General features: G+C 43.0%; 2 protein-coding genes across 10 annotated transcripts in view; both read right to left on the bottom strand.

The window, feature by feature from the left end:
- Rsph10b (radial spoke head 10 homolog B) overlaps positions 1-3644 on the bottom strand; it is a 38941-nt gene extending 35297 nt beyond the window's left edge. Inside the window, exon 1 of one of the 4 annotated variants that reach the window (XM_060368096.1) lies at positions 1940-3644. The gene's annotated coding sequence lies outside the window, so the exon portion shown is untranslated. Of the gene's footprint in view, positions 1-1203; positions 1794-1939 lie in introns of those variants that run through there. The other 3 variants (XM_021651775.2, XM_060368098.1, XM_060368097.1) reach the window with 3 other exon arrangements.
- A 144-nt stretch (positions 3645-3788) lies between these two features.
- On the bottom strand, positions 3789-25929 carry Pms2 (PMS1 homolog 2, mismatch repair system component). Of its 6 annotated transcripts, none has more exons than XM_060368089.1 (15): positions 25682-25929; positions 23608-23742; positions 22418-22504; positions 22167-22269; positions 21026-21209; positions 18616-18783; positions 17825-17922; positions 16070-16169; positions 13991-14075; positions 12381-12536; positions 10114-10981; positions 8124-8291; positions 7342-7442; positions 7019-7188; positions 3789-4212 (listed from the first exon to the last, which is right to left on the bottom strand). In XM_060368089.1, the coding sequence occupies exons 1-15, from the start codon at positions 25797-25799 to the stop codon at positions 4069-4071; spliced, it is 2685 nt and encodes an 894-aa protein (XP_060224072.1). In that variant the 5' UTR covers positions 25800-25929; the 3' UTR covers positions 3789-4068. The 6 variants fall into 6 exon arrangements, with proteins under 6 accessions (XP_060224072.1, XP_060224073.1, XP_060224076.1 ...); XM_060368090.1 differs by having other exon boundaries at positions 23608-23747; positions 25682-25823; XM_060368093.1 differs by lacking the exons at positions 21026-21209; positions 22418-22504; positions 23608-23742; positions 25682-25929 and having other exon boundaries at positions 18616-18734.
- Positions 25930-25932: the final 3 nt, after the last annotated feature.

Below are 25932 nucleotides of genomic sequence, written 5' to 3'. Positions count from 1 at the left end.
GTCTTTTAAAGGTTTTTGTTTTAAAATTATATGTATATGTGTGTGTGGGGGGGGTATGTGTGAGTGTGGGTACTCTGAGAGGTCCCAGAAGAGGGGTAGGATCCAGTGACTGTGAGGCATTTGCCACGGGTGTTGGGAACTGAAATCCGGTCCTCTGGAAAAGCAATACACACCCTTAACCACTGAACCTTTGCTCCAACTCCATCTTGGTTCTTAACACTCATCATGTGCACTTTGTGCTCTGTATGCCAGTAATGCCATGAATGCTGCCCGAAAACCTCGGCTCATATTTAAGACTATTACATTATACAAGTTGCAGGGTTTTTACTGTAGAAAATCAGACTTATAGAAATCTGATTCAATCGCAGAATACTAAGGCAATTATTTTCCTACTGCCCTTCCTCATTGTGGATAGCTTTGTATGGATTTTATTAGAATGTTTGATCTAAATTTTTGTTTTTTTTCAAGTCATGGTTTCTCTGTGTAGCCCTGGCTGTCCTGGAACTCGGTCTGCAGACCAGGCTGGCCTTGAATTTAGAGATCTACCTGCCTCTCAAATCCTGGGATTAAAGGTGTGCACCACCACTGAATACCTTAAATTTTTTAATTAATTCTGTGTGTGTGAGCATCAGCATGATCAAGAAGCAGGTACTCTTAACAGCTGAGCCATCTCTAAAGCCCCAAGAATTAATTATTTTTAAGTATAAACAATCAGGCTAATAGGATGACTTAGGTTAATGCACTTGCCCTCAAGCCTGAAGACGTGAGTTCAATTCTTGGAGTCCACATGGTGAAAGAACAGAACCTCCTGCAAGCTGTCCTCTGACCTCCGTATGTCCAGGTCTCATACTAGTCAACTCCCACCCCACTGAACAAATAAAACGGAAAAAAGTTCAGCTTTGGGGCCCAGCATTAACAGCACTTGCTGTTCTTGCAGAGGGTCCAAGTTCATTTTCCAGCATCTATGTTTGATGGCTCACAGCCACTTATAACCAGCTCTAGGGGATCCAACACTCTCTTCTGGCCTCCATGGGTACCCATGGGTAAGTATAAATACACATAGGTAAAAATGAAAAGTACATCTTAAAAAAATAAAAAAGCACATAGTATTGTTAGTTTGCTTTATTAAATAAATGGTAATTTATGTATCCTAATAAATAAATATAATTATTATTTATATCAGTAAATATTTGTTGTGCATACCTATTTTATATACTAAAGCCAGGGTCATGCAAAAATTTCCTGGGCAAAAAGGGGTCGAGTGCAGCCCTGTTGTAGAATTTCATGACTAAGCAGCTCTCGTCAGCTTGCGAGACAGAAGAGAAAGGGTGGTTGCAGAGCTGAAGGCAGAGTTCCAAAGCCAGGGGCCTGGAGAGACGGCTCAGCGGTTAAGAGCACAGACTTCCAGATGAGCCAGGTTCAATTCCCAGCATCCACATGGCAGACCACCAGTGTTTATAACTCCAAAAATCTGACACCCTCACGCAGACATTTATGCCGGCAAAGCACCAATGCACATAAAGTAAAAAAAATAATAACAAAAAGTGTTCCAAAGCCATGGTTTTCATACCACTCTGAAACTGATCTCACTGATGGTGTCCTACTACATTAGGTAAACAAGACAAAGAAATTCCTGGAGTACAAAGAAATCCGGTTCAGGTCTGTGCCCCTGGGGGTGGATCAAGTGGCTCTCCACGCCTGCCTCTGCTAGGCATGCTCAATCCCACCGCAGGGGTTCTTTCTCCAACACACCATCCCCAGCTCGCCCAAGGGCCTGTCAGCAAAGAAACGTTTCTTACAGTGATGACCCCCGCCCCGTTCTTAGGAGGTCGCACCTAAGTAACCTGCAAGCCCGCCTATTTCCACTCCACCCCGCCGCAGGATCCCCTCCTCAATCAAGCACGTGTTCTGGTCTTGGGAAGCTAAGGAAGGAACTGACTTTCAGTTGTTGCTGCGCGCCTAGGACTACCTCAGGGTGCTCACCCACTTGCTCTGGCCAGGCCTGCAGATCCAAAAGTGGTAGCAAGGACCTAGCGTCCTGGGAGCTAGGCGGTCTCCAAGCAACTGCCACAAGCCCCGCCTCCGGTACTCTTAAAGGGGCCGCGGGACCCACAGGACGCTTGATAGCATCAGGTTTTACCGTGCTTATTCCCAAGGAAGGGAGGAATTGGCTAGACACTGGATCCGGGTGTATCAACCTGGATTTTTCCCAGCTCTAACTGAAAAGTGTGTGGTCCCTCTCAACAGGTTTCTTCATTATAAAATAGAATAACAAGCTTTTGTTTTTCACCATTGCTTTAAACCGAACAATGGCTTGAAGCCATACATTATCATAGCTGTTAAATTGTGGACCTGGCCTCACTGGGGGCTTCTAGGGAGTCTGTGTACACTTTGAAGAACTAAGTGACAGATGGCCCATCAGACTGCACAGGACAACCTCCCCATCACCAGGATCCTTAATCCCATGTTATGTATACCGTGACAGTCACAGGTTCTGGTGATCAGAAACAGACTTTTTTGAGGCGTCATTACTGTACCTCCTAAGACTCCCAATTTGCAGTGTTCCTGTGAATATTAAATGAGAGCCTGCATACTTGCCCTAGCAGTTTGTTTTGAGACAGAATTTTGGTACATGACCCTGACTGGCCTGGAACTATGTGGCAGCCCAGGCTGGCTCAAATTCAGAGATCAGCCTGCCTTAGCTGTGCTGAAATTCACAGGCCTGTGGCACCCTGCCCAGCAGTAGCACAAACTTCGTCAAAATGAATGCAAAGAGCTATGTCCTCACCACCTCGTCACATTGAACCATGGTAGATCTTTCCCAGGAGTCACACAGCAGAGGAAGATGGAAGGGGAATTACCTGCAAGTGACACCACTGTGCCATTTTTGGACAGTTTAAATGGACGAGTTTCCAAGGAAACAGAATCAAAACCCCATAGTTCATATCCCGAGGAAACCAAATTACAGCACTGAGCTACAGCAAAATCCATTTTTCTCCTTCTCTCCTTCTGCCTCTGCCCCTGCCTAGAATAGCACTGAGGAACATTTATTTAATGACGTCAGGCCAGGTGTGGTGGTATATGTCTTTAATCCCAGAATTCGGGAGCAGAGGCAGGAGAATCTCTGAGTTCAAGGCTAGCCTGCTCTATACAGAAGCCCTACGTTAGCTAGGGCTCCATGAGACTCTGTCTCATCCCTCCACACCCCCCAGTCCTATTCATTCTAGTCATTATTTTCTTTTCAATCAGGTAAAGAATCCCTTTGTTTTTTTAATTTAATATGAGTTAGGATTGAGAACTGCTAATTTCAAAAGACCATTGCTTTATTTTTTTTTTTTGAGACCATTGCTTTTAACTTGGGCGTGTGGCGCACACCTGCAGTCCCAGCGCTTGTGGGGTGGAAGCAAGATCAGATCTAAGCCAACCTTGGCCACAAAGCAAGTTCAAGGCAAGTCTGAATTACATGAACACATCTCAAAACACAGGGGTGGGGGACAGAAAAAAAAAAAAAAGAAGCAAATAAATACGAATTCAACTCTCATTGAGGGTTGAAAGTTGCAGACTAAAAAACCCCCAGCCAGAAGGAAGACTGGCTAACTTCCAAAGTGGTCTTCTTTTTCTTTTTCCAAACAGGGTTTCACTGTGTAGTCCTGGCTGTTCTGGATTTGCTTTGCAGACCGGCCTTAAACTCAGAGAGATCCACCTGCCTCTGCCTCTTGTTTTTCTAAGACAGACAGATAGACAGATACACACACACTCAAATTGCAGAGTAATAACTGCAGACAAAATAGTGAAAAGGCTTAATTTTTTTTTTTTTTTAAATGGAGTCTCATTAACATAGCTCAGGATGATCTTAAAACTCCTGGGCTCAAGTGAGCCTCCCACCGGGGTCTCCCAAGCAGCTGGGCTACAGGCATATGCCACTATGCCTGGCTTAACATTGTTTTTAAGTGGATCCGGTGCATGGAAGCAGCATGTTAATTTTTGAGCATGATAAACAGGTTACTTATAACCCCATCTTTCCAAAACAGAACAATCTGCAATCCTCTATCCCACAAGCAGTAAGTATCAGTCCTGAGAGAGGACATCCAGATTTGCAATGTGCCTCATGGTTGGCCGTCCATGGGGACAGTTCCAGGGGTGGTCCATCTCACCCATGTGAGCGACAAGCTTCTTCATCTCGCCAGTATTGAGAGCGGTTCCAATCATTACCTGAGTACGAGACAACAGTGGAGAGTTTGGCCTTTGTTAAAGCATCTTCAGGAGCATGCTAAGATGAAACCAGACAAAACCATAGATCAAACACATTTCCTGAAGAACATCCCCAGAGGCCCCGCCTTCTGACAGCTCAGTGCTCTGTCTGTCCTGCTCTATGGCTCAGGCTGTGGGGGCACAGCATCCCCCCTTCTCTCAACAGTGCCACATGACTTCACTTCTCTCCTCTCACCCTGGCAACTAGAGGAGTCTGGAGTGCCACCCTCCACTCAGCAGGCAGCAAGGACTTTTATTACTTAAGTTTATTTTATTTTGGGGTGTGTGTATGTTTATGCCTAAGTGCATGGAGGCTAGAGACTGACACTGATGTCTATCGCTGTCTTAGTTTTTGAGACAGGATTCTCTCCTTGAACCTGCATTTTGTTATTTTGGCTAGACTGACCAGACAGTGAGCCCCTGGATGCACACTTTACACGCTGAACTGCCATCCCAGTCCCTATTTTTCCCCTTCTTCTTGAAGATAGGGCCTCACTGTATGTAACCCTGGCTGGCCTGTAACTCACAGGCTAGCTCTTCCTTTACCCCAGTAAAAGCCTGAGTCCTTGCCTAATGTGCCGGTGTACCTGTGGTAGTTTGAATGCGAATGGCTCCCAGGAGCTTGCATACTTTGAGGTTGGGTTCCCTGTTGCTGGACTGTTTGGGAAAGATTAGGAGGTGTGGCCCTTTTGGAGGAGGAATGTCACTGGAGGTAGGCTTCGAGTTTTCCCCACACTAGGCCGTCTCTTCTCTCTCCCTCCCACTCTGCCCTCTCTCTGCAGCCTACAGATCAGGGTGTAAGCTTTTAGCTACTGCTGCAGTGCCACGCCTGCCTGCCTGCCAACATGCTCCCCACCATGATGATTGTGGACTCACCTTCTGAAACTGTAAATAAGCCCCAGTTAAATGCTTCCTCTTGTAAGTTGCCTTGCTCAAGGCATCTCTTCATAGCCCTAGAACAGTAACTAAGGATAACATCCCAGTCTGCAACCATCTTCCCCGCAACACTGGCACACTATCCTCACATGCACATGCACAAAGCAAGCCTTGGAACCAGAGAACTAGCTTCCCTGAGCTTGGGTCTTGCTTCCCCCATATCTTTTTGCAGTGCTCCCTCCTTCAGGCTCCTGCTCAAATGCCCTGCCTACTCCAGTGAAATAGTACGTTTCTTTCTCTTTCCAAAGCATGAAGAGCTTTGTGATGTGCATGTGGGGAACAGATGCTATAGCACACCCCAACATGCTGCGACTCTAAGAACAGGTAGAGATGGGCATGCAGACAGGCCTAAACTCCTCTGTTGCCATCTTTCTTCCTATTATAGCACATGAAGTGTCCACCAGATGTCAGCACAGACCTAGACCCAGGGACAAGGCAGGGCTCTGTCACACTAGAGGCACAAAGACAATAAGCAAGTTAACAAATGTCTCATATGGGGTGACTGCAGACAGGAGGGAGCCAGGCATGTGAGGAGCAGTGATGGTGCGTCCAAGTAGGGAACAGAAGGAAGAAAAGGGCCTGAGGTGACAGGAGACAGTGACTGCAGCCCCTTGACTGTGGCTGGAGCAGAGGAGGAAAAGGGGCTAGAAAGGCAAGCACAGACTGGAGTATGTGTCATGTGGAAATGCAGTGTCTGGCTCCACACCACGGCTCCTCAGATGGGTGAAGCGCCCGGCCTGACTGTCCACACAGACCACCTTGCTCTGACACTTTCACTACAGGATAAAACAGTTTCTACTAACCAAGGATGTGTGACTGGAAATCAGACCCAACCAGATCCTGGGCACCCTTGCTCTCTGTCTGTCTGTCTGCCTCTGTGTGCATGCACGCAAGTGCTCTACAACTAACCCCCACCAGTGGTCCACAAGCAACTCTTTTCTGAAGGCAAGCCTACAACATAGCACCGAACCCTGTTTGCTTCCCAGAGCTGCCACCCCTTCCCCTCTGCACTTCTTGAACTCAGCACTCACTCGCACTATGAACAGTAAGACAATGGTGTGCCCCCTGGGTGCCGCTTTGCTCTCACTCTTCAGGCAGAGGCAGCCTCTGGTTTCCGTGTTTACTATACTATTTTTTTCTATCAGGAACATGTTTACCCATGGAGGTTCTAGCTTACCAGTCAAGGGAGCACCTTGTTCACATTTTTCTGTGGTCACACATTGGTTTAAATTCCATACTGCTGTTGCTTAAGGGGTCATTATTTGTTTGTGTCTATTTCTCTCCCCCACCATACTTGGAACAGGACAGGTATACTACATGGGCTCAAGGAATTGCTGGAGAACTCAGGAATGTGGCCAGGTGATGGCGTTGCTTTTTTTATTTGGACATTGGGTTAATACCCAGCCCCATCTTTACCACTGGCCATACAAATATGAGGTGCACAGACACAGCATCAGTGATCGCAAACAGCTCCTGTGGGACACCTGTGACTAAATGGCTCTACTGGAGCTCTGATGGTGTTGTCTTGCCCTGGAGGCAGGAAATCTTTCTCAATGCAGGGTGGCATTACCCATAAGGCCCATGGATGAAGGAGGTACAAAGCTAACTGCTAGGCTCAAAAAACTGAGCTAAAACGCTGCTTACATCTGCAGGGAACGAACAGCAAGGTTAGAGGTAAAAGACAATGCAGACCTGTCATGTTATGCCAACAGACAATGCAGCTCTAACTATCTCACAGCATCATGAAGGTGCTAACAGCATCAACAGACCAAGAGCTGACCTGAACTCCCTTAGGCCCCTCGGCCCCAGTGGTGGAACTCATTTTACTTACAGACTTCCGACAGGCTCGGGAGGCAAACATCTGCCTGACTCTGGAGGGCCGGCACATGACCCCAGGGCTGTCACTTAGCATAAAAATCAGTTCATCTATATCTTGGGGCCCAAAAGTCCAGTTTTTACTAGTTGGCAAGGAAATCAATTTAGCCCTTTCAGTGACTGGAGCTAAAAGAAAAAAAATTAACGAAAATCCATTACTAGAAAAGAGTACTTTAATCCATAGCTACTTATAACAAACACCTGCACCAAAAAAAGGGCAAGCGCATGCTTCTGAGTTTCTAAAACACAGGACCCCACAGTCCTAATTGTTAAACTCACCATCCTCATCAATGACAAAATCAAAGCCATTCTTTCTGAATATTTCCAGATTTTCCAACAGCACAGCTTCATTGACAGCAGTTAAGTTCAGAGTCTGGGGCCTGAAAAACAGAAGACTCAGACTATAAACTAAGGCAAACATTTACTGACAGAGCAGAAATGAAAGCAAAATAGCACTGTTGTGGATGGTTTATAAAATATCCCTTTTAAAGACCCTTATGGAGCAGACACGGTGCACAAAACTTTACTCCCCGCACTTGGGAGGCAGAGGCAGGCAGGTGTCTGTGAGTTTGAGGCCAGCCTGGTCTACGTAGCAGACTGTAGGAGACGAGTCTGTAAAGGTCTGCACCACTGTATACTAGGCCTAATATACTCAGTTACCCTCCACCAAGAAGATTCTCTGGCCATCCAGTGAACATCATTTCAAACAGCTCGAAGGGCCTGATACCGCAAGAACACTTTAGGCAAGCTGATTAACGTTTCTGAATGTGTGCAATTTTACCACTGTGAGATGGCGGTGGCAACATAATTACCCTGTATGTTTGCTTGGATTAAAAAAAGAAATTGCTTGAACACAGTTTTCCGTGTGACGGCACTCAATAAATGGGAGCTATGATTATTAATATGTAAAGGTATAAAAATGTGTTCTACAGATATCTTTGGCAAAACCCCCACTTGTATACATATAAGCATACAGATACTGGTATAAGCCATTCATCCCAATGAATAGTGGGAGGATGTGAGAAACAGCACTGGAAATTCTGAAGCTTGTGTGAGCTCACGTGATGAGCCTCTGCGCCTGGAGCACAGTGTGCTGCTGCAGCATCTCAAAGTTGTACTTCTCGTCCGCAGCATGCTGGTCCACCAGGAAGAGGTCCTCCTTCAGTTTGGTTACTATAAATCCCAGGTTAAACTGACCCAAGATCTCCATCTCTGCAAACATCGACTTACTGCAATACAAACATTAGTTATAAGACACCTTTGAAGATTATTTCTGATTATAAAACACAACACTTTAATTAAAAAAAGTATACAAAAGTGTAAAGTAGAAAAGGTAACCATTGTACTTTCTACACATAACCTCAATTATCTGTATAGTCACTAGATCTGCACAGAAGACTAACAAGACGACCTGGGGAAATATCCCAGTCAGCTCTGGTTCCCAGAGATGGCCTTCATGACTACTATCAAAAATCTGGCATATGTACTTCTAAATCTTTGCTCACACATGAATTTAAGTTAAAAAAAAATTGAACTAAGCACTTTTATTCTGCTCTACTTTCATCACTTAGATTCTTTTTTAGGTGTACACATATAGATCTACAATTTTTTTTTTTTTAAAGCTAGTTCTTAATATGTTGTCTGGGCTTTTGAATGGCCCCTATTTTCAGTCTGCCCAAGTAGCTGAAATTATAGGGACATGACACTAACATCCAACTTTAGATTCACTACTACTCTTCCTTTCTTTCCTTCCTGCCTTTTCTTTCTCTCTCTCTCTTTTTCTTTCTTTCTTTTTTGAGACAGAGTCTCATTCTGTTACTCATCCTGACCTCAACCTCCTGGTCTTCCTGCTTCAACCTCTCAGGAGCTGGTACTCTGTTCTTCATGACTGTACTAGAATTCAAATACATGCACCATAGTTCATCTAATAAATTCTCTCCTGATGATACTCAATTGTTTCTAATCTCATAACACATATAAGGCAGCAACACAATCCAGGAGAAATGCTTGTATGGTCTAGCCACCAGGGTAATGTACAGCAAAGATAGTGATGTGGAAGCAACACTTGATCTGCACAGGTGACTAGTAAGATGCCCCAGGGAACTATGTCAATCTGCTCTGGTTCCCAGGATGACAACCTGGAGGAAAAAATTGGTACTAGTTTGGTGATCTGGGTTAACAGAATCTTAGGTAGGTCTCTTTCTACAACAGCCAGGCATGGTGGCACACATCTGTAATCCCAGCATTGAGGAGATTAACACAAGACAATCATGAATTCAAAGTCATGGATCTGGGCAACACTCAGAGAAGCAGAGGCAGGCAGATGCCTGTTGAGTTCAAGGCCAGCCTGATCTACAAAGCGCGTCCAGGACAGCCAGGGCTACACAGAGAAACCCTGTCTCAGAAAATAAAACAAAAAAGAACAAAACAAAGCCACTCTAGGGTACATGAGGAAATGCTGCTTAAAAGACACACACACACACGCACACACACACCACAGAAAACTTGCAAAGCATACTTGTAATCCCAGCAATTGGGAGGCAAAGGTAAGAGGATGAAGAATTCAAGGCCATCTTCAGCTACACAGTGAGTTTCAGGTCTGCCTGGGTTATATGAGACCCTGTCTCAAAAACAAAAGAAAAACAAACAAAACCAGGAAAACTGACACTACATATGTGAAAGGCAAGAAGTTAGTGAATAGAAACATCTTTGCCAAAAGAGATTAAGAAGCAAATGACCAATCTGTGGGGTTAAAAATCAAGCCCAAATTCAACATCAGAATCAGAGAAAGGGAGCAATGAAGAAGTGGGGAGAGGGTAAGTCTAACTGGGGGCTTGTGATATGGGGAAGGCGCTGGGTAGGGCTGCCTCCAGAGGAATCTCAAGCCATAGGATGGATTGTGGTGCTGAAGACACTGTCTACACAGTGCAAGAAATGAAGACATCAAGATAACGCAGAAGGCCAACACTGAATCTCTACAAAGTCAGCCTCGGTTCAGTCAGAATAACCAATCACAAGCCTGACCAAAACACCGGTAAGAACAAACAGTACCTGATCTCTTTTCTGAGCTCATCTTCTGCTGCTTGGTTTTCTCCAGGGCAAATCTTGGCCCTAAATTTCCTGTAAGTCTGTTCCCTCTCATTCTGCTGCTGTAGGTGCCGCAACTGCTTCATACGTTTAGCTAAGGAACTCATGGAGAAGTCGAGGAGTACGATTTTCTTATCAATTTTCACAGCGACATCAACCTGAGCTGCTGAGGTGCTGTGAGTGTCTAGCAACTTGTGAGGAATGTCAGTATTTGAAGGCCTTTCTTCTGTCTTGAAACGCTTAGCGTTTGAGGGTGAGAGATGAGGTGGTGGAGGCAAAGCTTTACATTTATATCCGCTGTCTTCTTGCTTCAAATGATGTTGTGTACCTGGAAGACGGCCATGTACTTCAAGTAGCTGCTCAGCACAGTCTGTGTTTTCCTGTGAAGACCTGTCTCCTGGAGAGATCTCTGTAGAGTCACTGCTAAAGCCACTGGCCAGTTCTGGGGTGCTGACCCCTTCCTCAGAGCTGGCTGGGGTGCTGCTGAGCCCTGAGTCTTTTTCTGTTTTCATTCTGTTCACACACTCACCAGGGCTTTCTCTGGGACTCACCAAATTGTCCTGGGAACCGCGCAGGCCTCTATAAGAGATGAGATCTGCAGGATGAGAAGACATCACACCCCTTTTTTGACTTGGATAATTCTTTTTCAGTTCAGGAGACTCTGGGCTCCAAGACTTGACCTCTGTGGGAGCATGAAGAGAAAAGGCCTCTCTCAGCCTGGAAATGGATGCTACCCTTTTCTCATCTGCTGTGATCTTCAATAAAGGAGAGTTATCTTGCTTTCCTGACACCGGCTTTTCCATTTCCGATGCATGCATCTTTACTAAGTTACCTAAGCAGAAAGGCACAGAAGAGAATCAGGAGTGTATTGAAGGGAAACAAGAGGATTATTTTTATGTGAATAGGCATTTTACAAAAGAGGCCAAACTGCAAATAAAGCATAGCAACCCTGGCCAGATCCCATCTTAAATGGGCTATAAATGGAACCTAAATGTATGCACATCTGTGACCAAGCTCCTCCATCAGAAATCAGAGCATGAGGCTGCATGCCTATGATCTCGGCACTCAGGAGGCTGACAGAGGAAGACAGAGAGTTTCAGGACAGCCGATGTGGAGCATAGAAAGACTGTCTCAAAGAGACAAAACCAGGGCTGGAGGGATAGCTCAGCAGTTACAAGCACTTTCTGCTTTTCCAGAGGATTTGAAGTCCATTCCCAGTACTTGTGAAGGCAGCTCACAACCATCTATAACTCCAGCTCCGAAGACTCTTCTGGACTCTCTGAATATTGCACATACATGGCAGATGCACACAGCAGGCACACACACTCACATTTAAAAAATCTTAAACAAATAAACAAACCAGGACATACTGATTCGTCCTGGAACATGTCTGAGGGTGAGTGACAGCTCTTTTCTATAGCCCTACACTGGAGGCAACCTGAATACCCACATATACATACACAAAAACTGTGATATTTGATCTGAGTGGAATACTGGACAGTCATGAGAATGAATGACTGACTGAAAAGTTACATATGACTTTGATGGATGCTAAAAAATAATTAGAAGACAGTAGACTGAATGACTCCAAGTCTCTCAGTCTGTTTCTCTCACTATGGACCCATAGCTAGGATGGACCTCACTATGTAGACCAGGCTTGCCTTCAACTGTGGGAGAACTTCTTGTCTCAGTCTCACAAATGCTGGGATTGCAGGCATGTGTCACCACACCTAGCCGTCATAAGCTTTTTTTAAAAAAAGTTTGTGATAGTGTGTGTGTGCATACATACACATGCTTTTTGAGTGTAGAGGTCAGAACAACCTCAAGTGACAATCGAGTGACAATCCTCAACTTCTACCTTAAATCCTATTTTAAAAAGACATCTCTTTTTTAATAGATACTGTACTTTACTTTTCTTTTCTTTTTTTTTTTTCTTTTTGTTGTTGTTAAGACAGAGTCTCACTATGTCCCTTTGGTTGGCCTGGAACTTTCTCTGTAGACCAGGCTGGGCTTGAACCCACAGAGATCCACCTGTCTCTGCCTCCTGAGCGCTGGGATTAAAGCTGTGTGCCACCATGTGTAGCCTCTAATAAATATACTTTCTACAGTGACGTTTTCTCTTTATCAGAAAAGTTCTACTTCATGTTAAGAAGTACTGAGGGAAAAAAAAAAAAAGGAAGTATCACAACAGCTTAAACTTTCAGAAGGTCACATGACTGTATTTTTCTTACCTTCAACATCCAACAGTGGCTGCTGGTTGACACTAAGCTTGTTTGCATCACTGTCAAACATTCCAATCAAGGAGGTCTTTAAAACTGCCAGCAAAAGCTTCTCCTCCTGCAGCAAAATTTGCCTTTTATCTGGAGTCACGTTGATATCAACATGTTCTAAGGCAAAGACAAAGCACATGCTTAAGCTCACCTTTAGCAATACGATTTTAACCACAAACTTTCACTCATTTGTACTATTAATTAAAACCAGTCAAGACTGAATTTCAGACTGGCGTCCAGACTAGTATTCATAAATTACCAAAGTACTTTTTTGAAGATATATATATATACAATTTGTGTAGTCTCTGTGTGTGTGGCTAGACATACGTGTGTGTGTGGAGGCCAGAGGTTGACATCCAGTGTCTTCCTCAGTTGCTTCTCCACCTTATTTTCAGGATTGGGAATCTCACAGAAGCTGGAGCTCACCGTCTGGCTTGACTGGTTGGGTGACATGCCCTAAATAAGCTCCTACTGCTCCCTCCTAGCACTGGGATTACAGGCACGTGCAGCTGAACCCAGCTTTTTACACGTGTGCACGGGATCTGAACTGTAGTCCTCACACTTGCCCACCAAGCATTTTACCTACTGAGCTATCTTATCAGTCCATAAAGTTACCTTTTTAAATAAGTTAGGAAATAATAATTTTATCTTTATTTTAAAAATGTATTATTATATCAATATCATTAAATGTTATTTTTAGACAGTGTCTCACATAGCCCAGGCTGATCTTGAGCCTATGTAGCTGAGGATTGTGGGATAGCTATCCTGGAATATGAAGTGCAGCAGCAAAATCAAGAGAGACTCCAGCTGAAGAGATGTCCTGGAGGTTAAGAACACCTACTATTCTTCCCGAGGACCAGCATTTGATCCCTAGATCCCAGGTGGCTCACAACCACATGTAACTCCAGCTCCCTCAGGACCTGACACAGCTGGCCTCTGTGGGCACACATGATGTGCAAACAGATGCAGGCAGAAGAGCGTGCTGGAGTTACCCGCAGTTAGGAGTGTCTGATGTCAGGGCTGGACCCAATCTCAGTGTTCTGCAAGAGCAAGAAGAGCTCTTATCCACTGAGCCATTTCTTCAGGGCCCCAAATGATGTTATTTTTTTTAAGTAATTTTTAATGACACAAAAATAAAATGTTTACATCTACAAATAAAGACAAAAAGTTATTTCTTTCCACAAATGTTAATTAGTATGAGTACATATTGGCACATGTCTATATGAGCATGTCTGTCTCAAGAAAGACATATACATATGTCAAAATGTCTAGAAAATGTGGATCTAATATGTCAGAATTTAACAATCAAAAGGAAAAAATACATATAAAATTAAATTACTTTCAAAATCAAGAACCTGTAGGTATATTTTCTCAATTTGTTCAAGTTTAAAGTTACATTTCCTAGTAATACAATGAACACCGTTTCAACAGAATAGAAGATGGCCAGTATAAAAAGGAAAATTACAAGATTACCAGTTGTTTTCTTGTCAGCCATATCAGAGCCTTATAGTTTCATTTTATTCTTTCAGGAATAGGCCAGATTTTTTCATTGGAACTTGAATGGAACTTACCTGAATCAACAGAGATGTTAAGAACAACAAATGGATACTGATGCCGATTATACATGTGATAAACCTCATTAGTAAGTTTAGAGACCTATGAGAAACAGATAAGAAAAGAATACGTGCTCTGTCCACGCACTAACATGTTATTCTAACATGTCACCCAGGGATCTATTTCCGTGAAGCTTTATTAAACCTACACAGCTTTCTAGCATTTCTTTCTACACAGGGTTTCGTGCAGCCCACCTAAGGATGACCGTGGACTTCTGATCCTCCTGCCTCCACCTTGATGCTGGGCTTATAGTCATACACCACCACTTCTAGTTTAATGAGGTGCAAGAGATGGAACCCAGGGCGTTGCGCATGCTAGGCAAACACTCTGTCAACTGGACCATACTCCCAGCTCTCTACGCAGTGTTGTTAATGTATGAATGGTATGCAGTAAACTACATATTCCTCAGTATACATTTTAGCTAGGCCATAACATACAGGCCCACAATTCCAGGTACTCAAGAGGCAGAGGCAGGAAGGTGGAAAGTTCAAGGTCAGCTTGGGCTACAGAGTGAACTCAATGTCAACCAAGGTAGTTTAGTGAGACCTTGTCTAGTTTCATGGGAAAAAAAAAAAAAAAAAAGGAAGAAGAGGGGTGGGGGTGGGGATATAGCTCAGCGATACAGCACATGTAGAATGTCGAGACACTGGTTCAATATTCAGCACTGAGAAAACAACTAAAACCTCTACAGTTTGATGTCTTAAAAATATACACACATGTATACATATACACACTTGTGAAGGTATTCTACAATCAAAGGAAAAAATACATACATTATTGGAAGTTTCCTTATATTCTTCAAAAGGATTTGTTTCAGGGGCTCAAACTCTTGATCTTCTTAACTTAGCCTTCTTAGTTCTAAATTCCAGGCAAGAACAAACACACCCTGCTAAAGGGCTTATTAGGTACAGTGACTAGATAAATAAGACTCCTAACACCGACTCTTTCCAGTCAAAGGATGTTCTTCGAGACAATTCTGCCAGGTATGATGATAGACACTTAGAATCCCAGTATTGCAGAGACTGAGGGAGGAAGACAGAGCTTGGTAGGTGAATGGATGGGCAGAGAGAATGCAGGTGCAGTTCATGTTCGTAAAGCATGTTCAAACGTACTTAGGTTCAGTCGTATGATATTACAATGCAGTTATTAAATGACAAGGATAATCACACTAATTTTCAAATGTATAAACTGGGTCACACTCAGGACGCAGCTGAATTTTACAGTGCCATTGGAAACAAAATATCACTGATGTCACTGTTCCTGAGGATGCACAAGTCAGAGCCAAGCCATTAAAGCCTCATAAGGACTTTGGGTCATAGGTTCTGCCCTTATTTTCCTGTAAAATTGACAAAAGGAAGAGAAAACACACAAACAAATGCATGTGGTCAGTGTGCAATAAAAAGTTTGGATGTTTTGGAATGTTTACTTCTGTCCAGTAATGATAGTTTCTATGATAATAACTATATTAATAATAAGCACTTTTATACACACATGAAACTGAAACTGTAGACTTACTTAAATGCATACAATAATTGTAAAAGGTTTAGTATTAATTTGTGCGTGTATGGATGTTTTGTCTGTATGTATGTCTATATATCACATAGTGCCTACTGTCTGAAGAGGCCAGAAGAGGGCAACATCTCCTCTGAGAGTTTTGAGCTGCCATGTAGTTGCTGGGAATTGAGCACTGCTCTTAACCATTGAATCATTTTTCCAGTCCCCAAATAAGGTAATTTTAAAGGCATGTTTCTGAGTCAGTTCCAAGTTCCATGCCTGTATCAGATGATCATGAGGGCTGGAGGGATAGCTCAGTCAGTAGAATGTTTGCCTTGAATGTATGAAGCCCTGGTTCAATTACTAGTTCCACATAAACCAGGCTTGGTGGTCCAAACCTGTAATCCCAGCACTCAGAAGGTGGAGGTAGAGGAGTTTCAAATGCTCAAGGCCAGTCCTGGCTACACAGGCAAGTCTGAGGCCAAACAGGGCTACATCAGCCTCTGTCTCAAAACAGCAAGCAAGTAAACAGAGAAAAATACCTTTGCGGGGTCACAAGGACGCCGATTGATGAAGAAAAACTGTCTGTCTGTTGAGCTCCTCCCAGCACCATGTGTGCAGTGTGAAATGAAGCCCGAAATGCTGTCAAGAAGAACGCAGGAACGACAGTATGAAAAAGATTATAGCAGCACATGACACTTTTTCCCCTTCTGAGGCAAAGTCTCACCATGTAGTTTACGATCGCATGATCCTCTTGCCTCAGCCTCCTGAGTGCTAGGATTATAAGTGTGTGCCATGGTACCTAGCTTATTACAGAGCACTTCCTTACAATCAAGTCAGAACAGAAGAGCCGGTGACCCCCGCATCAGGGCAAACCGCACATCAGTCACACATCCCTTTCCTTGTAAAAGTCCTTCTCAGGGCAAGGAGAAAAGCTCAGTTGTTAAAGTGTTTATTGTGTAAGCACTCAGACCTGATTAGATCCCCAGAATCCATGTTTAAAAAAATCCAAGCATCGTGGCACACACTTAAAATCCCAGTGCTGGAGAAGTGGAGACAGACGGACATCTGGGGCTTACCGGCCAGCCAGCTTAGCCTACTTGATAAATTCCAGGCCTCTGAGAGGTTCTATCTCAAAACAAGGTGGATGGTGCCTGAACAATGACACCTGAAATTGGCTTTTTGGCCTCCACATGCACGAACCTACACATATACATATGTAAAATCTGCTCTTAGCTTCCTTTATATAAGTTTTCACACACACATACACACACACGGAGAGAGAGGGAAAGAAAGGGAGAGGGAGAGGGAAAGGGAGAAGGAGAAAGGGAGAGAGAAAGAGAGAGAGAGAGAGAGAGAGGATTCATTCTTGACCAGCACACAATTTAAAATATAATAAAATATTCCCGCTTCCAAACATTAACACCTATGTAGGCACTTAGGGTGTTGCTGAGTTTCTTGCTCTGAGCGAGTCCCACCCCAGCACTGTGTCCAAAAGCAAACACCCTTATCTATTGGCGTGTCCACCTTTGCTGGCTGGTTTTTACTCAACGTGACACAAACTGGAATCTCTTGGGAAGAGGGACCCTTCCCAAGAAACTGCTTCCATCAGACTGGCCTGTGGGCATGTCTGCAGGACAGTCCCTTCATTAATGACTGATATGGGAGGGCTCAGCCCACTCTGGGTGGTGTCACCCCGGGCAGGTGGGCCTGGGTCGTCTGAGTGAACTGACCAGGCCATGGGAAGGGAGCCAGTAAGCAGGGCTCATCTGTGGCCTCCACTTTAGATCCTTGGCTTCCCCTGATAACTGAAAGCTATAAGTGAAATAAGCCTTTTCCTCCCCATGCTACTTTTGGTTAGGGAGTTTACTACAGCAAGAGAAAGCAAACTAGAACGTTTTTTAGAATTTTATGAGAAGCCAAAAAACAAGTGTAAAAATAAACAATACAGATCTTCACAGGTCCAGTCCTCCTTAAGGAAGTGTCTATATTTCATACACTAAAACATAATAACGGAGCTGGGCAACTTCAGTAGATCCCAAAGGTCAAACATTATACATAGAATAATTAAAAAATTATTCTAACTAAAGTAAGACTAATTCAACAGGAAACCCTCCTAAATGTACCCAGGCTACTGTTTGAATTAAGTTAGGCCAGATTCTTTTTTTATGCATTCTTTCTTAGCAGTGTACAATCCCTTTACACCTTAAAATCACTATTCAAACAAACACACACAAATAAACAACACCCTCATCAAAAGTGATTGTAGTATTCCTGGCAGCAAACAGTGTACTCACTGGAAAAGATTGTGCTGAGTCTTGGAATAGCTCAAGCCATAGTCTTCACAAACAGAGTCACTAGGGGGCAGCTGAACAAAAGGAATGAGGCTTTGCAACTGCAAGACCAAGCAGAATTGTTATTTCCTAAGATGAAAGAAAGGTAACACATTTCAGGAAGATAAAATGTTTTCTTTTCAGGTCAAGCTATGCCTCATTAAGAGCACAATATATACATACATACATATATATTAAAGAATCTTGACAACTACTTTGTAGTACTATGACTTCAATCTGTTTACTATAAATATGAGTTACCTGAGCATCTATTTTATGACATGTTTTTCAGAAAGAGAGATGGAATATTAAAAGATACAGTATTTAATTCTCTAAGAATAAAATCTTAAAAATCTTCAGCTCCCAGACATTAACTTTAGCTACAGGATACTTAAATATCTCTTTTCAAGTTTTAGTCTGTGTGAAGGACAATAAAACCTGCTACAATCACTACAGCAAAAACAAAAAAACAAAACCCCCACAAAAACCGTTTCTCAGGGTGCTCAAGAGATGGCTCAGGGGTTAAGAGCACACAGTACTCTTCCAGTGGACCCGAGTTCTGTTCTCAGCACTGGTGTTCTCATGTCAGGTGGCTCACAATCCCCTGTAACTCCAGCTCCAGGAGGAATCAAAATCTCTGGCCTCTGCAGGTGCCAGCACTCACATGTGAATACCCCTCCCCCCACATACAAATAATTAAAACAATAAATCTAAAAATCAAAATAAAAGTTTTCCAGTAGCTGGCCAGCCCCTACCTGCTTCTGGCCAAACACAGAGGCAATATTTTCCTTCATGCCAGAGCTTCCATTTGTGCATACCACAGGCTGCCGTTTTCCTTGTCCAAGCTGATTAGTGCAACTTACACGGACGCCTGCTGAAATGATACAGTATGCCTGTAAGACCTGGACCATTTTGGCATACTCCTGTTTGAGAAACACAAGACTCAGGATTATTTGATCTTACAGGAATTGCATGACTAACCTTACAACATCCTACTCAAGGTTCTACACAGCCTTGAAAACAAAGTAAGGGCAAGAATCATCAACACAAGGATCTGTGCAGAATCACCCCCATATATGCTATGAAATGAAACTCAGCTTTGGCTTTCGTCACTGTCCTCTCATTTTCAGCAGGTGCTCCATCACCAAGAAGCACATTCTAGGGGCTGGGGAGCTAACTCAGCATGTAAAATGCTTGCTAGGCAAGCATGCGTACCTGGGTTCAATGCCCAGCCTCCTGTGAAACAGCTGAGTGGCAAGGCAGGAAACTGGAGGCTCTCTGAGACTGATTGGCCAGGCTTTCTAGTAAAACTTGTAACCTCCGGGGTTAGAAGGATTTTTACTCCAAAAATAAGGTTGACGTGACAGAGGACAAAAGATGTTGACCTCTGGCCTCCACATGCACATACACAGGAACCCCCACACGAACACAAAGTACATCTCTAAGCCAAGTGTAGGGCATGCCTATAAACCTAGACATCCTGGAGGATCAAGTCACAAGGTCACGAGGTCCAGGCCAGCCTGGACAACAAAGCAGAACCTTCTCTCGGAGACTAGAACAAGTGCACGTCCTTTGAGTTTAGAATGTTTCCTTTAGAAACTTATTCCCGTTTTTTTTTTTTTAAAGACATGATCGTCATATGTAATTCAAGATGGCCCTCCAATTTGAATTTTTTCTGCCCACACCTCTTGAATCCGGGATTACAGACGAGTGCCACCACCCTGGCTCCTATATTTGATTTTTTTTATAAGAAATTGTATCCTTATATAAAGACTAGCATAAATATATAAGACAAATTAAAAAAAACATTCACTAGCTGGGCATGGTAGCTACCATACTTACTGACTTGTTCTGTAAAGTTTCTGTCAACTTGACACAGGCTAGAGTCTTTCGGGAAGAGGTTACCTCAACTGAGAAAATGCCCCCACAAACTGGCCTGTTAATGATTGATGTGTGAGGTCCCATCTCCCTGGGGGCGGTGCTACCTCTGGGTAGGTAGCTCTGGATAGTGTAAGAAAGCAGGTTGACCTTTGTGAGTTTGAGGACAGCCTGGTCTACAAAGCAAGTCCAGGACAGCTCAAACTACACAGAGTAAAATTGCCTCAAAAAAAACAAAAAACAAAAAACAAAAGAAAAAATTAAAAAAAAGCAGGCTGATTGAGCTTTGGGGAACAAGCAAGTAAGTAGTATTCTTCCATGGTCTTTGCTTTAGTTTCTTTTAGGTTTCTGTCTTGAGTTCCTGAGCTGGCTTCCCTTCATGATGGACTGTGATCAGGACATGTAGGCTGAAATAAACCTTTTCTTTCCCAAGCTGCTTTTGATCACAGTGTTTTATCAGAGTAATAGGAAGCCTAACTAAGACAGTAACCCACACCAGTAATCCTGGCATTTAGGAAGCTGAGTCACGAGGACTGTCTTGAGTTTGAGGCCAGTATGTGCTATAGCATGAGATCTTGTCTCAAACTAGAAAAGAAGTTCATTAAAAATGAAGACAAAAAAAAAATACTGTTTGCTAAAACGATAACTTTAAAAACTTAGAACCAGGGCTGAACAGTTGGCTTAGAGGTTAACGGCATTTGTTTAGACCCCCATGGGCTCTCATAACCTTTTGTAACTCCAGTCCCAGGAGAACCAATGCTTTCTCTGACCTCACACAGCACCAGGCATGCATGTGGTACACAGACATGCATGCAGGCAAAACATCCACACACATAGAAGATAAAGACACCTACCAGCAAACAAACAAAAACCTCTTAGAATCAAATTTGAGCAACCATCAGCAAGGAGCTAATTAAATTATGCATATCTATATCATGAAAGAATGATGAAAAGTTAAAGATAGTACAAACTGAACAAAAAAGATAATTATAATGTGTGAAAAGTCAGTTATGAAACAATGTATACATCATGATCTTAATTATAGAAAAACAAAACCCACCACAGCTGGGCATGGTGGCACACACCTGTAATTCTCTCACTTAGGAGATGAAGGTAGGAGTTGACAAGACCAGACCATACATAATTAGACAAGTCTCAAAAAAAAAATTTTTTTAACATTTTTAAATTAAAGTAAGAAAACAAACTGATAAACATCTTCAATACATTTTTTACTCACATACTACATTAGCAGAACTTTAGAAGACTGGATTGTGAATTTACCAATACCTTTTTAATATTCCTTTGAAACTCTTTGTGGCGCACGGGCAGTGTATAAAACAAGTGCTGCGCGCTGACTGTGGTGCCTTTGGGTCGGGGGTAGGGGGTTTTCTGGACGATCTTCCCATTGTGGTCTAGGACCAGTCGAGTCCCAATGTTTGCAGACGCGTGGCAGGTGGATATAGTGACATCACTGTAAGAGAGCATCAGGGACAGCAGGTCCACTGAGGGCTGCACAGGGGCTGCTGGGATGCAGCTCAGAAGCAGTGGCTGTGAACCCACGGTTCAAGCCCTAGCACATGTGGAGAAACCTAAGGAACTCACAGGGTAGATACAGAAAACCTTTTCCAGCTTCCCTTTTTCTCAGAATGTCCTTGAAAAGATGATATTCTTCTCAGACAATTAAGGTATTCACTAACTAAGGAGTCATCAAAATAGCTTAAATTTGAATTTCTCAGATTTGCTACTTGCAAAACTTTTACAAAGAATTCAAAGATATAAGTCAAATATATAATTATAAAAATCTACAGGTGACTGTTATTAAATAGAGCTTTCATTAAATCTTTTCATTAAAACTGAAAAACTAAAACTAATGTTACTCATAATTTATCACCTATACATTATTTTATTTTTATGTGTCTTTGAAGAGCTACTAGTTGACCCCAGGCATTATGTATTGTAGGCACGCACTCTGCTGCTAAGCCACAGCCCTAGCCTGTGTGATACTGAAAGATTAATAAATGTTTTAAGACAGGCAATGACTTTTTTACAGTATTTTTTTGCTTAAATCTCATTACTTTATTTCTCACATTTCAGAAATATTTCTTAGATTGGCAGTCAGATAAAAGAGCATTCACAAGTTAGGTATCAAGATGTTTCACGAGAGGGCCGGGCGTGGTGGTGCACACCTCCCAGCACTCAGGAGGCAGAGGCAGGCGGATCTCTGAGCTCAAGGCCAGCCTGGTCTACAAAGCAAGTCCAGGACAGCCAAGGCTACACAGAGGAACCCTGTCTTGAAAAATAACAACAACAATAACAACAGCAACAACAAAAGAGTTTCAAAAGTAAAGTGAAAACAATGATTCTAATCATGCTCCTACATTTGCAGAGTTTTACACAGTGCATCAAATCGATGAGAACAATGCATCACCTCAGTGCACACAGCGAGCTCAGAGCTTCCCCTCGAAAGCCAAAAGTTTCAACCTGAGTGAGGTCGGCAAACTCTTGAATCTTAGAAGTGTGATGTTTCAGAGCTGAAAGAGAGAAGAAAGAAAACCGAAATGTCTTACGTGATAGAGCAACAGACATGTACACCATCCGGCGCATTATGTGGTCTCAGACAGTGTTACTCAGTGTTACTGAGACAAACAGAAACGATTACATTAGGAACATTGATCTTACCTAGACCTTCAAAGTTCTCTTCTTCTACCCCACATCCATTGTCTGAAACTTCAATGAGGTCCACCCCATAGTCTTTAAGCCTTACATCTGAAACATTCAACATATTTATTTCTTAATAATTAAGCCATGCTAAAAGCTTTTCTGCTGACAATATTTGTGACACAGAATGCAAACTTAGCAATCATGTCTACACTTTAAAGATACCGTTGTCATTCTGAGGGGTGTATGTAAATGTGTGTAATGTGTCACCGAAGATCAAGCCCAGGATGCTGTAAATGCTAGGCAAGCACTCTTTAAGAGAGCCACAACCCTAGCCCTGCATGTTTTACTTTTGAAGTCCTTCTGAATTATTTGTAAACCGAGATTAAACAGTTGGTTATCATTGTTATTGTTATTATTATTATCTCCAAAGGAATACTTTTTAATACAGCCATTAAGAGGAACAGGCTCAGGAGAAAGGGATGGCTCACCAAGACTAGGCTCACAACCAAAAACATAAAGTCAGGCTCAGCAATCACTGTTCCTAGATCATATTTCCAAGCTTTACAGCCTCAAAAACAAATTCCTGGTACCTCAGTTTCCCCATCTAATGACAGAGAGTAACCCCCAAATCATAATACTCTGCATACCAAATAAGGCATTCCATATATAATTCTTAGCAACGCCTATACACAATGTAATTAAATTATTATTCTGTAGCTAAATATTAGGCACAAAACTGTTGCATAACAGTTTTCCCTGATTCGAAAGTTTCCCTTTAGGAGCAAGGGGGCTCATGAAACTCCAAATAAATGTCACCAGTCTAGGAAAGATGCAACTACAAAAGTTCAGAGATCCCTTCAGGGATCATCACTAAAGCTGGGGTAGGTGTTTTGGTAAGACAGCTGCTTTTGAATCATTCTTGATTCTGTAAATAACCTCTCACCCATATTTCTGTACATAACATCAATACAAATGCATTAATTCACCAAGCTGGAATGTGGGTCACTTGTTACTTTGGTCTGTCACAAGTTCCCTGTCAGTGCTGAGTGGACGTTCCAGGAAGTCCCTTACACAACGACTAAGCGCTAACTTCAAATAACAGGAGTTGGCACAGCAGGATTTGATGGTTTTCTGATAATTCAGTAATGCCTCTTAAATAAATAATGACTTGTTGCTTTTGTTGTGGCTTTAAACTTTTCCAAACTTACCAATACTAGTAGCACCAGCGTCCACACTATTTTCTATCAACTCCTTTACAGCAGTGCTCAAGCTGAGTACCACCTGGCCGGAACAAATCTGATGGACTGACCTCCCATCGATAGGCCGGATGGCCTTAGCAAGTTCTGTACTAAAAGAAAATCAGTGACAAAATACAAAGTAAGTATTTAGACGAAGCCAATAATGGATTTCCACTCTGGTTTTAACTGTGGTAAGCGAGCCATCTGTTCCTAGTTAGCCTAATCCATCCACTCATTGTACAAACACACTCATACTTGTAGACAGGAATGTTCTACAATCTTTAAACAGCTGTTAGTATATATTTAAAACTATCTGATGCTGGAAAATCTGTCAGCTGGGCACGGTGGTGCATGTCTGTAATCCCAGCACCTGGGGAGGCAGAGGCAGGCAGATCTCTGTGAGGCCAGCATGGACTACAAAGCCAGTCCAGGACAGCCAAGGCTACACAGAGAAACCCGGTCTCTAAAAAAAAAACAACCACCACTACCGTAACAACAACAAAAAGAAAAGCTAATTACACATGCATCTACATGAAGGAGACTTATTGTACCTCAAGCTACAATAAGCTTTTACAACAATGAGATCTTCATCTTTGAAAAGTTAAAGCAACATTTTTCTTTTTACACCATTTGTAAAAAGTTAAAATGTGGTGATACTATTTTCACAATTGCTTTTGAAACCTGAATCCAAATCCAAGCTTCCACACTGCTCTGAAAGTCCTCCAAATTCATGCATGAGACAAGGGCTCCTCCCTCTATATAGCCCAGACTGGCCTCAAATTCAAATCCCGTATGATAATACTACTTGCACTTCCACACTGAGCTGTGTTTCTTTCTGCACTGGCCTTCAGAGTTTAATCACTGTTTTGCCTCTAATCTATCTTCCTTGCTTCCACCAGTTTTGGTTTTCTTTTCTTTAATTTTGCCACAGGGTCCAATGCAGCCCAGGGTGGTCTCAAACTCTCTATGTAGTAAAAAATAACTATGAATTCCTGATCCTGTTTCTACCCAGCGTAGGCCACTGAGCTTGGTTGCCATCAGTTATTTTTGTAATTACAAAACCAGTCAAATAATCATTAGGCTTAAATGTTCAGTGGTGCCCACTGTCCATCACAGGACGTTTAAAGAAAGACCACTAATAACTAGGTTCCAATCTACTATCGCTAATTCCCCTGTGGTTGAGTCATTGTATGGTGGTTAAGAACAGTTTTCTGGCCATGAAAAGTTCCATTAAAGCATAATGGAATATAGGTACATTCCTGGGGAAAATATTTTGAGGGTATTTCCCATAGGATATGACACATACTAGACTTCCAAAAACCCTGAGGGAATAAAGTAACAAACATACTTCTTTTCTCTCCATTCTACCTTGCAAAGAATCTTACTTGTTTTGGTCCCAGGAAATTTTTTAAACAACTCAGGTGTCTGAGGTAGGAGGATCCTGAGTTCAAAGCCCTCAAAAAAGCCAAAACAAAAAAGTTCACTTGTCTATAACCCCTAACTGCAGACGATCTCAAATAAAAACGCAAAGTGTCTAAAAATTAGTTTATTCTGTAATAGGTCTACTTCTGGTACTTTGAGTGTGGGGAAGTCAGTATTTAAATACAGACAGCAAATCTGTGTTTACAAATCTGTCACTGAAAGTAACTGTGCTGGCCTTCCAAGATGTGCTACCCTGACTTTGATGCCACTTTTGAGCAAGACAGCAAATATACAGGAGCACCGCATTGTAAAAAATAATCTAAAAGTCCTATACACTGCAAAACTAGAGTGAGCCTTTAAGTCTCACTCTCCAAGTCCTCGCGTATAAAAAAAAAAAAAGAAAAAGAAAGGAAGGAAAGGAAAGGAGAGCTGTCTGCTGGGTTTTCATGCCTGCGTCCCGAGGACCCTTTTCAGCTTCGCCGGGCCCAGCGTGAGGAGAGCGCCGCGGTACGTCCGCGAGCTCGCGAGCGGCGCCTCAGCCGCTTCTGGTCCTGTCAAGGAGGCGGCAGTACCGGGAGCGCTAGGGAGTGCGCCCGGAGGGTAGACCGCAAGCCCGGCTCACCTCGCGCCCTCCGTCTGCTCCATGGACGCAGCACTCCAGTCAGGAACTGCGGGAGAGTTCGCGCCGCCGCTCCTGCGAAGCCGAGACTCCCGGGCCATCCATTGGCTGCATTTGACATCTAGCCCCGCCCCTTCCTGGCGGGGTCGCGAAGGCGTGACAAGACCGCCTTACCGTTGATTGGCTACTTCAAAGGTCGAGTTGGTGACGCCAGAGCGCCCGACCAATAAAAGCTCGAGTGCTTCACTTTTTTC

The sequence above is a fragment of the Meriones unguiculatus genome, chromosome 15 (assembly GCF_030254825.1).
Source record: "Meriones unguiculatus strain TT.TT164.6M chromosome 15, Bangor_MerUng_6.1, whole genome shotgun sequence".
NCBI lineage: Eukaryota > Metazoa > Chordata > Mammalia > Rodentia > Muridae > Meriones > Meriones unguiculatus.
This window is presented reverse-complemented; position numbering and strand designations above follow the sequence as displayed.